This window comes from Strix uralensis, chromosome 16, assembly GCF_047716275.1.
Source record: "Strix uralensis isolate ZFMK-TIS-50842 chromosome 16, bStrUra1, whole genome shotgun sequence".
NCBI lineage: Eukaryota > Metazoa > Chordata > Aves > Strigiformes > Strigidae > Strix > Strix uralensis.
Genome location: NC_133987.1, coordinates 15,643,018 through 15,655,728, shown reverse-complemented (window position 1 = coordinate 15,655,728; position 12,711 = coordinate 15,643,018). Strand labels below are relative to the sequence as shown.

At 38.2% G+C, this 12,711-nt stretch overlaps 2 protein-coding genes across 2 annotated transcripts in view; one reads left to right on the top strand and one right to left on the bottom strand.

The window, feature by feature from the left end:
* CLEC16A (C-type lectin domain containing 16A) overlaps positions 1 to 12,711 on the top strand; it is a 376,293-nt gene that overhangs the window by 247,980 nt on the left and 115,602 nt on the right. The window lies entirely within an intron of this gene.
* Positions 1 to 12,711, bottom strand: part of LOC141950919 (uncharacterized) — an 89,213-nt gene that overhangs the window by 58,249 nt on the left and 18,253 nt on the right. The window contains exons 13-22 of the mRNA XM_074886424.1: positions 10,520 to 10,678; positions 9,680 to 9,798; positions 8,327 to 8,608; positions 7,371 to 7,526; positions 6,731 to 6,915; positions 5,909 to 6,091; positions 4,406 to 4,497; positions 4,058 to 4,227; positions 1,608 to 1,767; positions 469 to 548 (exon numbers count right to left, since the gene is read on the bottom strand). Coding sequence (XP_074742525.1) covers positions 469 to 548; positions 1,608 to 1,767; positions 4,058 to 4,227; positions 4,406 to 4,497; positions 5,909 to 6,091; positions 6,731 to 6,915; positions 7,371 to 7,526; positions 8,327 to 8,608; positions 9,680 to 9,798; positions 10,520 to 10,678 — 1,586 coding nt within the window. The remainder of the gene's footprint in view (positions 1 to 468; positions 549 to 1,607; positions 1,768 to 4,057; positions 4,228 to 4,405; positions 4,498 to 5,908; positions 6,092 to 6,730; positions 6,916 to 7,370; positions 7,527 to 8,326; positions 8,609 to 9,679; positions 9,799 to 10,519; positions 10,679 to 12,711) is intronic.

The following is a 12,711-nucleotide window of genomic DNA, read 5'->3' as shown; positions in this document are numbered from 1 at the left end:
ACAATTTCTGTGATGTAAAGAACAGTATCTTAGACATTTTTACATCTATAGAGTCCACAGAAGTGAAGAAATTAGCCTGGGCTTACTCAAGGGTCTTTATGCATGGTCAGAATACAGGTCTGAAAAACTGTGTGACTACACGTGCACATAATGAGCCAAAGTCCACAGGAGTCAATGTGATCTTTTTTACTGACTTAACACTGGAAGCAACCCAAAGGTTTTGAGTACATCTGAATGGGGAAAAATTGCTTTAGATTACTTGCAGAAGCCATGGCTTAAAAGCTTTTAAAACACAGCAATCTAGTACTGAGTCTATCTCAAAAATATGTAATAAAGAGAACTAGTAATTTCTCTGATGGATTGCTCACAAAACTATTTTTCAATATGCATGTTTTTCATTGCCTTTCTTTTCTGTGCTTTTATTTAAGTATTCGTCCTAGTATGAGAACTTATGACCTGAAAACATACCTTAATGTAATATACATCTTGGTCATCTACTATCAGCTCCAGGTGGCCAATTCGTGAATTTTTAGAAAACTCAATTCTCCCTTGGAGAAAAAAAAAAACCTGTTTACTTTATCTGGACATATACTGTTCAGTGATGCTTCATAATACTGTATCAAAATGATAATTGCTATTGTTGTGAACACTATGTTTAGAGAGTAAAAACATAATAAATATCAGAGTAAAGGAACAGTTAGGAAAAGTTAGGAACAGAGTTTGCAAAGACACTGAAGTGTCCCCAGAATACACATCTCATTTTGAAAGGACATTCTGAGAACACTAATTGAGAAGAGATAACGAAGCTGTCTCCAACAAACCAGCTTAGTTCTGGAAATGATTTATACACTTCCTTCAGGCCTCTGCTAAAACTTGTAAGCTGTGTTGTGCTGTGAAGACATTTCATGAGCTCAGAACACTCTGCAAGCAAAACTTTGTACAGTGTAGGTAAATCTTCCATGCAATCCATTTGAAAATAACTAGCATTAAAAAAAAATTAAAAATCTGGAGGGACAAATTCTAAATCTGTGATATGGTAGAACACATCAAAACAAAAACAAACATAACTCGACCAGCGTGTCAAAGAAGCTGAAATATGTTTATATTATTGCCATATATTTATCAGATTATATTTCATCAATGTGTTTGTTGCTTTTGTTTTCTATGTTACACTGTGATTGAAATATTACTTTTTATTATAATGCACAGTAATATTATACTTAATTGATTTGGCAACAAGCAATTTTGTATCAGAACTAACAGAATACAGTAAATGAAAATTCAGGAACAGTTCACCATATGTAAAAGATTACAGAACAATCCACTGCAGTCCTTAGCCTTAACTTCATCTATACTGGTAACAGCCTTCCTCTTTAACATGAGTTTGTGAATCAGGTACTGAACCTCTGACTGCAAAACAGTCTTAATCAAGATGCAAAAACCACTAGGAATGGCTATTACCTAAAGCAGTAAACTGAATGGCTATCACACAATAACACAGTTTTAGCATTAGATTATTCACTGAAATATAATGATATTACTCAATGCTAATGAAGTTCTCCTAACTGACATTAACTGATGATCTGGTTCATAGTCAAAAAGCCTACCATCAATCTCGATTTTTTTTTTAGGTTGTATAAATTGGATTCTGAATTTCTTCTGTGGGACACTAAAATTTAGGTCAACACCAACATCCCTTTTCAAGTCTGACTTTGGAGTCCCAATGAAGAAGTGAAGGACAGCTTCATTTGGGATCCATGAATTGTCCTGAAAGAAAGAAAGAAAGGATAACCATATTTGCAATTGGCACAGCATTTACAAAACAATCTATCACACTGAGTTACATCACATGATCATAGTCATCTTCACTGCCACAATAATTTTTCACCTATCTGCTTTTCAAGACTTTCAGTAAGAAATTTCTACTTTTCCCAGGCTCTGTTTTCCATTCCCTGTGCAGTGCCTGTCTTGGGAAACACTGTCTGAACACCTTGAATTTCACACCATACTGACCTTAAGCATTGGGTTTGTGGGGCAAGACTTTGGTAGTGGGGGGCTACAGGGGTGGCTTCTGTGAGAAGCTGCTAGAAGCTTCCCCCATGTCCGACAGAGCCAATGCCAGCGGCTCCAAGATGGACTCACTACTGGCCAAGGCCGAGCCCATCAGTGACAGTGGTAGCACCTCTGGGATAACATATTTAAGAAAGGGGAAAAAAACTGTGCATGGGCAACAGTATCTGAAGAGAGGAGTGAGAATTTGTGACAGAAACAGCTCTGCAGACACCTGGGTCAGTGAGGAAGGAGGGGGAGGAGGTGCTCCAGGCGCTGGAGCAGAGATTCCTCCGCAGCCCGTGGTGCAGCCCATGGTGAAGCAGGGTGTCCCCTGCACCCACCTGCAGCCCGGGGGGGACCCCATGCCAGAGCAGGTGGGTGCCCGAAGGAGACTGTGACCCCGTGGGAAGCCCACGCTGGAGCAGGCTCCTGGCAGGACCTGTGACCCCATGGAGAGAGGAGCCCACGCTGGAGCAGGTTTGGTGGCAGGACTTGTGACCCTGCAGGGGACACACGCTGGAGCAGTTTGGGAAGAGCTGCAGCCTGTGGAAAGGACTCACTTTGGAGAAGTTTGTGGAGAACTGTCTCCCATGGGGAACCCATGCTGGAGCAGGAGGAGAGTGAGAGGAGTCCTCCCCCTGAGGAGGAAGGAGCAGCAGAAACAGCGGGTGATGAACTGACCACAACCCCCACTCCCCATCCCCCTGTGCTGCTGGCGGGGGAGGAGGTAGAGAAATTGGGAACAAAGCTGAGCCCGGAAAGAGGGGAGGGGTGGGGGGAAGGTATTTTATTTCTTTGTTTTATTTGTTTTATTTCTCATTATCTTACTCTGAATTGATTGGTAATAAATTAATTTCCCCAAGTTGAGTCTGTTTTGCCCATGACAGTAATCGCTGAATGATCTCTCCCTGCCTTTATCTCAACCCATGAATTTTTTGCTATGTTTTCTCTCCCCTGTCCAGTGAAGGAGGGGGGAGTGATAAAGTGGCTTTGATGTGCACCTGGTGTCTTGAAATTATGCTGAATCCTGCCAAATTTTATGCAAAATCAGACCACACTTCCAGTTATAAATTTAAGCTCTACAGCTCAGGCCTACGTAACTTGAATTTGGCAGGGCTGCCTTAGGCCCTTACACTCTGGTGTCAGCAATGGGATGCAGTACACAGCACCATAATCCAGTAGTGGGTGCCTTAGTTGACAGTTTTGGCCGGCCAACAGACATCAGATTCTCTGACAGAGGAAAATGCCTGTTCCATTTCCTGCTTTTATTAAAGAAAGTCAGAAAAACAAAATCATGAAGGGGAAGTTACTCTGCTTATTGCACTTATCTCACTGTCTTAGAGATACTGAGCAGTGTTTGAATACAGCCAAAGCCCAAACTGTCTCCCAATAAAAAGAATTAGCTCAAGCCCAGCAGCATACTTTGGCTGTGATAGAAGATAAGACTCCAGCCACTGCCTGTGTTAAACACCTATAACTATAATTTTAGAAAAAGCCATAAATTCTTCCTGTCCCCTGCAGAAGCTGAAAACCATTCCTTCCTGCAGCTTGCCCAAACAAACATATTAAAACAACTGACCAACTTCTGGAGTGGATTCACTGGAGCCTAACTTCTGCTTTCAAACAAGGTGTTTAATGCAAATTAACCATTTGGGTTTTGAGGTTTTGTGTCACAAAGGAAAACAAGTCATCCAAGTGAGGTTGGTTGTCTAGTCCTGGGCACCAATTCAAAAATCCTGGTCTCTACTTCCAGCTCTATCAGTCTTATCTAATCAAATAACTTAACATTTGTATGTGCTGTTTTGTATTTGGAAATGGTGTATACCCACTATCAGCATCAGTGATTTGCTTTCAACATATTTTCCCACTATAATGGGAATGGAAATAATAATAATGTAGACCTTGAAAGCCAGTTAAGTTGAATATACAGTACTGAGATATACCATACTTTCATTAGCATAATAATCTAAAACTAAAGCCAAAGTAAAGCATGCCATAATGGTACCTGAGGAATATAGTTATATGCAGCTTCCACAATGTACTGCTGCAGGCCTCTGTCTTGCTTAGTTAATGTCACAATCACTCTCAAAGGTCCAGTAAGGGGGAAAACCAAACCGCTAGCTGGGTCAGGATACGACATTTCAGAACACAGCTGCCAGCCAATAATCTCAGACACTGGTGGAAGACAACAATTGAACATTCAGTTAGAACAAACAAAGAAAACATGTAAATGAACATTGCACTGAAGACCTTTTAGAGCTAATACGTAAAAAATAAATTCTACTGAATAAAATGATCTGTCATGGATATTTCAGAATGACCAAGCTTTCTAAAATATAATAGCTAGACTCACCTTCCTCCCTAGTGCAAGATCTGGTTTCTCTGTGGTCTTGGAAAACATCTGTACCTTCTGTCTCATCCACCATTATGAAGTAGAGTTTAGAACTACAACCAAGAATTTCAAACAGTCACTTAAAAACAATTATGCTAAAGTTACAGCAATATTTAAACAAAACGCTCAGTTACACGACATCTTCTCTCAGATGGGAAAAACAAGAAAGATGAAGTTCTGCTAAGATCAGTCTACATTTCTACTAATTAGCACTGATTTTTATCCACAGTTCCCATGTTTATTCCGTCACTGTCTTGACATTCTTCTGAAGTTCTTCATAGTGAGTATTAAATTTCTCTGTTCTGAGCAATTTGGTATGGTCAGCATATTGCAACTCCACTCTCTGGATTCTAGACATTTATTTTTTTTCCCTTAGGGTATGTAGTGACATCAGTTTCATTCCAGTCTTGAAGTTCTTCAAGAACTTCACTAAACTGCTTGTACAAGAATCATGGTCTCTGCACTTGATGGGAGCAAGCGAGTTAATTCAATATCTAATAGACTCTACAGTTAAGTCTTTCATTCAAATAATGCACAATACAGGTGTGTAATTATTTTGACTTTCACTCTGGTCTGTCATCCATCCTAGCTGACAGAAATAAAATTACATCAGTAAGTTTCCCAGAGTCCTAAGGGAATGGATGGTTTAAATGCAAAGTCCAGAGACTTTTAGCTCTTTTCTGAACTGCATATCCTATAGTACCACAATGTCCCAAGTAAAGAGAAACACAAAGGAACGACAATCCACATACTGTAAACACTTCATTCATCTGTTGTCATGTCTAAGAGGCATGTAGTTGACATGTCATTTACAATATGTGCCTTCTACCTGGATTTCTATCAAATGTAAAAGTCCAAAGAAAAGAGAAAGTCAGCAGAAAAAAAAAGAGCTAAAAAGCCTAGCTTGCATTAACACAATTAATTAATTTTCTTAACATCTGACAGTTGTTGAGATGGTATTTTACAATGTAAGCTTTACCTAACATTAAACAACCTGACTAAAAACTCACAAGAAGAGTATGAGCACACATTGTTAGTACTATATTCCAAATTACTCAAGTGTTTTGCTAAATACTGTTCTGTACCCGATTTTGCTAAATGCCATCTGTAGAAGTAATGCTAAGCTCTTCCTCCACCACTTCAATACTCTGAACTAGATTCTTTGGGCACTAAAGTTCCAGAAACAGCACTGACATTCAGTGGGAAAAAACTGGGGAGTATGAAAAGTTCACTTACATCTTTTATCATAAGGCTTTGATTTCACTGTATGTTTTTACAGTAAACATGTAAGAAGCACAGAATAATTTCCCCTTCTTTTTCTTCTGAATGGCAGATTTGGAGTATGTCAGACTTGTTTTCTGACAAAATACATTTCTGGTCTATTAATGAGCCTGGCAGTTAAGTTCTGATTCAAGAAAGTTGTCACAGTTACTATTTTAGAAAGATGTCCTTGCTTAATCTTACCTGAAATTAATTATCTCCATAGATTCTTCTGGAGTGTTCAAAAAAACTTTGAGCTCTTGCCCTTTTTTAACCTGGATTCCCCCATCAAGACTAGTAGATGTCCTCATTCCTGTTAACCAGCTTAGGCCAGCTTGTCCCAGAGTCCCCACAGTTCCCATTCGGGCAGAAAGCTGGACAAATGCACTGTTGAAAGATTCAGATACATATTCTTCTATAAAAAGCACTTTCTTTTTAAAGCACTTAAAGTTTTCTATATATCCTAAGTAAGGGATTTGAACCCCAACTTCAGCATGAAGTATCAGGAAAGAGAAAGCAATTAGGACTGAGTATCAGGGTGTAAGTTTATCTCTGTCTATACAGCACTTAATGAATTTTAGTAAATGTATTCAGTATGTATAAAAAGCTACAATAGCCAGGTAAGGAAACACAGGGTTAAATCATCCATTGGTTTGTAGATTCATAACCTGTAACTACATGTCTGATCCTGAGAAAAATCCCAAATGCCATCCCTGTAACAGGTAAAGCATTCAAAAATGCAAGCAAGCATTTAGGAATTTGATTTAGAGATAGGGAGGAATGGTCAGCTTAAAACAGTACGGGAAAAGCACAGCAATAGAGTTCAAAATCAAATAGGCAGGATAGGAAACCGCTGGTGTCCTTACAGCATAGCAACCATTCAGCAATACAAGGCTGATGACTGCTTGAGTTCTTCAGGAATCTCCTAACTGATTACAACAGACATTCGCACCAAAACTTTCACATCAGGAATTGCTACTTGACATCAGGAATATGTGAAAGTGACATATTTGCAGCGCTTATTACCTTGGCTTGATATAACCATTTAGAAAGAAATTTGACTGTTGTTTGAAATCCGCATTCCCTTTGATTTTTATGTTAATGGCTGCTGAGGCATTGACTGCCAGCTGAACAGGAAAGCCTGAAATTGCTGGAAATTGCAATTCTTCGGTGGCCAAACTCAGTCTTTTATTAAACTGGACCTCTTGCCCCTATGGTGAAAAAACCCAAACAAACAAAAAACAGAATTTTATTTTGCATAATAAAGTCAGCATTCAAGATTTTTTCCCAGATATAGCTATTCACTACATTTGTCTGCTGTGAAAGTGTTTCCAACTGAGCTGATTTGGGAAATAAGATAGAAAGCAGCCCAAAGCCTGCATCTGGCCAGGGCATGAGTTAGGCACTAGTCCCACCCCAGTTAAAGTAAGAATTATTTCTCATTTAAGCATGGATGGATTTGAATGAGAAAAGCAAGTGATAAGAACCATCAGACAACAGAACAAGTCCTTGCCTAATGTACTGAATGCCATTTAAACCCAACATATACTGGTGTCTTTTAGAGTTCAATTTAGAGAAATAAAAAGTAGTATTTTTTTAGCTTTTACATATCTGTCAGAATTTCTCAAGGCATTTACTTTCAAACACGTAAAAAGGTTCCTTTTACCTTCAGAAGTTTGACAGCCAATTCGGCCAGATTTAAAGAATAATGTTTCATTTGTTTTCTTAAATCTTCACAATCCAAGAAACTAAGTTCATTTCCAAAGATTTTCATGCTTAGCTCACATTTCAGCGCCTCGTTTCTCACCGTTGTCTCAGTGAACTGAGATGTGATAAAGAAATAAATCAGGAAGAGAATGATGTTTGTATTAATTTCCTTTCAAACTCATAATAAACAATTCCTCAGTGCAGGCTATGATATTAGCAAACAGACATTAGACTCCATTTTATAAATATTTCAAGACCACTTAAGACCCTGGATTAGTACCTGTTCTTTTCAGCTAAACTTCAGCAACACAACACAAACTTGAGCTTACACTGTAAGAAGAAACTCTGAGTCCCAAGAAGAGAGATGGTCTAAGACACTAAATAAATCATAGTCCCCAAGTTTTCCAGATAATACATCAACAATTGAAGCCAATTCCCAAATCTTTCCTGTTATATACATAGAACATAGCTCTCTCCAAACATGGGTAAATTCACAAAGGCTCAGTGTAACATCTGACATCAAACTGGGAAGTCAGATCACAAACAGCGTGACTCAGGAATCTAACATCAAGCAGCTGTTTATAGTGCAGCAGAAGTCAACAGACAAAAAGACATCAGTATAAAGAGGATCAGAGCTCAAAATAATGAGAGGAAGCCCAAAACATAGGCAACATACTCCCCTGGCTGAGAGTCATTGTCTTAAGACAATAAAACAATCTGAAAAACTGGAGATCTGGCTCTTCTGTTGCTTTGTATTTTATGTAGCTATTAAGTTCTCTGCAAGTAAGTGGAACAAGTTACATACTCCTTACGTAAAGGAGTCACAGGAATACAGAGCAGTTGTCCAGTGCTAGATGGGGCCCTAAGTTTAACTGGGGAAAGTCATTAATTTTTCCAAGATCTACAGTCAGTTACCTTTTTGACTAACTCACTCATCTTACTGTACTTTCTACCAGGACAATTCTGGTTAGCTTTTCGCAACTTTGGCTTGCCAGACTTGGTCACAAGATGATCAGTGGGGTTGTATCGCTTTGAAGTCAGCTTCCTCTGCTTGATTTTTTCTGTTGTTTCCACTGGGTTTTCTGACTTGTGGTTTCTTTCGTTAGTGTTTGCAAAAAAATAGTCACTGAAAGTAGCAGACTTCTGCCCAAAAATCTTCTGCACAAGAGCTTCAGCATTCTCTAATCGTACACCAACCTAGAGGAAAGCATACACACTAAAAAGCCTGACAATGAGATGCATAAGCCACATCCAGTCCTATAGGCAGAAATTAAAAACATACATCCAGATTCAACCTTTAGGATTTGTACAAAGAAAGACTTGCCATACAAGATCACAGTGGTCTACAAAGTTTAGTATCCTACCTCAGGCAGCATCCAATACTGGATATTTCAATATTAAATCTTCCCAGTAAAAACTCTTTAGTTTGTTGACTATGTGAAGCTCAGTACAAAATAAAAATCCTTTTTTATTCAGGTATTGGTTCATTTACACCATGATGGGACAGTTTGAGCTACTGCTATTTTAGCAGTTACAAACAGTATTTTGGTTAGAAAACAGTAACTCACCCTTTTAATACTCCTGAAATAAGATTCTGTTTGGAAGTCTGATTAAAATAATATTACTAACACATAAATCCAGGCTATATGATACTGAAAAAAAAAATAATTGTTCCCTTGCAAGCTTAAACTTGAGATCTGAAGGCCACATTAAATTGTCACAGACACATTTTTACCTGCGATAAAGAGTCCATATGCCAAAAATTGCTTTCTCTTGGAGGCACAGTAGAGGCACAATTAAAGATGATAAGGTTGCAGGCAGGCCATTTAAATATCCCAAGCATTAGATGCTCAGTGGGACTAAAACAGTGACTTCAGTTAGGTATATATGACTCTATCTCCTGCATTAAAGGAATGGTGTACCCAAGCCAACTCATTTTCCACTGTAATGAGCTGAAGGAATCTTACTATCCTAAACAGGAGCTAGACCAGTGTCTCGGAAAGCACTGACTTCTATCTTCCATTTGATTCAACAACAAGAGCTGAATATAACTCACTTGGCTAGTGTATGGTACTATCAGAGTGAAAGTGGTTTTGTTATAAGTCCATTACACACAGGAGTCATCAGTCTGAGGCAACTTTGCTGTAGCAGTGAAAAGCATACCTTGCTAAAGGAAATGTAACGGAAAAACAAAAATGATTTCTTTTTACGTCAATATACCAAGTGTCCCTTGAGGAGGGATATAAAAAAAAAAATCCATAAACTTGCCTCCAGTAGATTTACAGCTTGCCCCATAAGGTGAACAGTCACATTTGTCATGACTGATCGTGGTAGAAAAGATGCAGGAGAAAAGACCACCGATGCTTCCATATTTGCACCTGCACCAGCTGCAATAGAAAATGTCAGATGTCTGTCATTTGGAGATCAGCTATTCTCAGGTATTTTGCAAGTCTCATAATTCTTTGGAAAACTGCAGCCCTGCTCATTAAGATGGTGAATAAAACATTAAGCCAACAGGTGAAATTATGTAACTTTTTACTATAGCAAAGACTTTAATGGACATTACTGAAAGCCTATTATCTGACTAACACTAAAAAAGCATTTACAATACATATCATACACAATTGCATTGGAAGAGATGGACAGAAAATCACAATGTTACTCTGAAAAATATTATCTAGCATTTTTGTTAAAAACAAATGATGAACAGATAGTAAAACAGGAAGGAATCAGTCGGAATCTTTTCTTATACCAAGGAAAGCACATGAATCAGAATAAAAAATACATCCCAATTCCCTGTTGTTGCAAAGAAAGCTCCCTAAGGAAGGAATCAAAACTTGATGTTCACAAAAATAATCTAAAAAGTTCATTGCTTCTTATTCTCCTCTCTCACAAAAAGGCAAAGTTGCATGGTACCTGGCTTGCTGGAATTACATCTGATATACTCCAAATAAGGTCAGAGCAGAATCAAGCCTACATATGCATATCTGGGTGCTATTAAGTCATAAAAACTAAAATTCTCTGAAGCAAGATGTAAAGGACCAGAAAAAACGTGGGATTTTAATAACCCATATGCTACAAAGCATTAAGTTCTAAAACTCCACATACCTGAGTGGAACGTGACATCAGAATATGAGGAATATTTCCATGTCTCCCGGTCAAAATCTCTGCTAAGGATTTCATCAGGAATAGAATTTCGAAGGTGCTCCTTCAATGGATCATCCGTCTCCAGGAGCTGAGAGAGATGACTCCAAACAAAGGAGCCCACTTAAATTAAATGATAGCATTTGGAAGTTAGAGAAAAATTAAAACAGTTTTAAAAACTGATACAGGGAACCTTTTTATTTATTTATACCAGAATTAATCCTAAACCATTCCCCTGACCATAACAGAATTAATTCATTTTCAGTGCTATTAAACTCAGTCTGATACACCTATCTTTACCATGGTCAACTTATTTAATACTGCCTTATTCTTTTGAATATGGCATGTGAGGGGCCATTCACTCCCTAGTTTCATTTATGCCTCTCAGCTGACCTGGGCAGGCAAGGAGGTAAGGTTAACCTACATATTTACTGTTTGTAAAGGATCTTCTATACTAAATTCAAAGGAATGCTGCAAAAAAAAGATACAACTCTAACACAGACATCAGAGGCAGGCTGTGCAGCTCAAATAATATTGGACTGTTTCTGTTCCTTCTTCAAAGAACAGATGCAACAATTATTTAAAAGAAGGTTTTAAACTTTTAACTTTGGCAGCATCACTCATTTTGTTCTTGAAATATCACTGACCCAGTGTATTGAAACTTAAAAAAGTCTGGGATAGACAGCAAGCACATAAAAGTCTTAAAATAGCAGTTAAAAAGTTTTTAAGCAGGAATAAACAAAGTCTTTTAAAGGCAAGCATTAAGCAACTTTAAATGTAAGGAGGTCCAGTAGTCAGATACCCTACATGAACACTGGCAACAACATTGGTGGACTTGTAAAATTGGCAATAAAGTTTCTCTACATACAGCAAACAAATCATCCCAATATAAAGTATCTTTCTGTACTGTGCAATGTACATTTCCAAAAGCACTTCCACTCCCCAAAAAAAAGCACATACAGTTAAACGGTTGTGATTCAGAATTAATATTTCTGCATGACATTGTGTTGATTCATGGTTTGGCCATGTATGCACTGCGTTGTGGGGGTCAAACATATTCTGTGTGTCCTGAAGTCTGGTTCTTAAATAGAGGCTTTTTTTTCTCCTGAAGATAAACAGTATTAGGCTCCAGTGCTAGTCCAATGAATACTGATATAACTGCAGTTTTCATAATACAACTTCTTTTTCTCGTATTGTTTTTTCTGAATGTGGCAGCTAAAGACTAGTATGTGCTCTATGCCTTCAAGAGCACTTGTTACTCAAAAGTCTTATTATATCAAGTATTTAGGTGTTACATCAACCAAAGACAAAGGAAGGAAATTACCAAAATTCATGAGTACTCCATTAAATTGTTTAAAACACACAACATTTTGGATGGACTTGTAGAGCTCCTTCATAAATCAGACAAATTATTTTTTCTGCATGGAGCCACAGGGAGGAGATTCACTGAAGGTACACCTTGACAGTATTTTGCAGGCTGATGCAATTTCTCTCTGAACTCTAAACAGAGGGGAACAAGTCCCTTCCCCACCATAAGCCACATCATCAGGTGAACACAATGCTGAGCTTGAACTCATCATCACTGCAGGATATACTGGTCTGGACATAACATCCTGATAAAATGGATACACAGCTTCAAGTGCAGAGCTGGCTGGGATCCAGACACATCAGAGTGCAGACAGAGCCTGCTTTCATTTGCCTGCAAACAATCTTACAGATACCCCTTTCATTTTTGCTCCTTCCTGACAGATTTAAAAGCAAAGGATTAGTCTAGAGGTATTCTTTGTTGAATGTAGTGAAATCATTTAGAAAAAAATCCCTCCTTCACCCAAAATATGGGATCAGCTTAAAGATCCATGTGCTTTGCTAATAAAAAGCTGATAGGATTCTGTGCTTTTATAGAACCTACAGTTTCACTTCATACTAGCCCAAACAGCTTCCCTTCAGATAGGCTACTTAAGTAAAATGATTATTTTCAAAAACAGTATAGAAGATTTTCTACTCGGCATCAATTCTCAATTCAGTCTCTCATGTCAGTAATCTGTCTCAGATCAGACAACTGATCATGGAACCACAGAAGCAGGAAGCATAAATCAGAACAAACTATCAATAATTAAGACATTATACCTACGCTGACCTTTTCCCCAAATGACTGC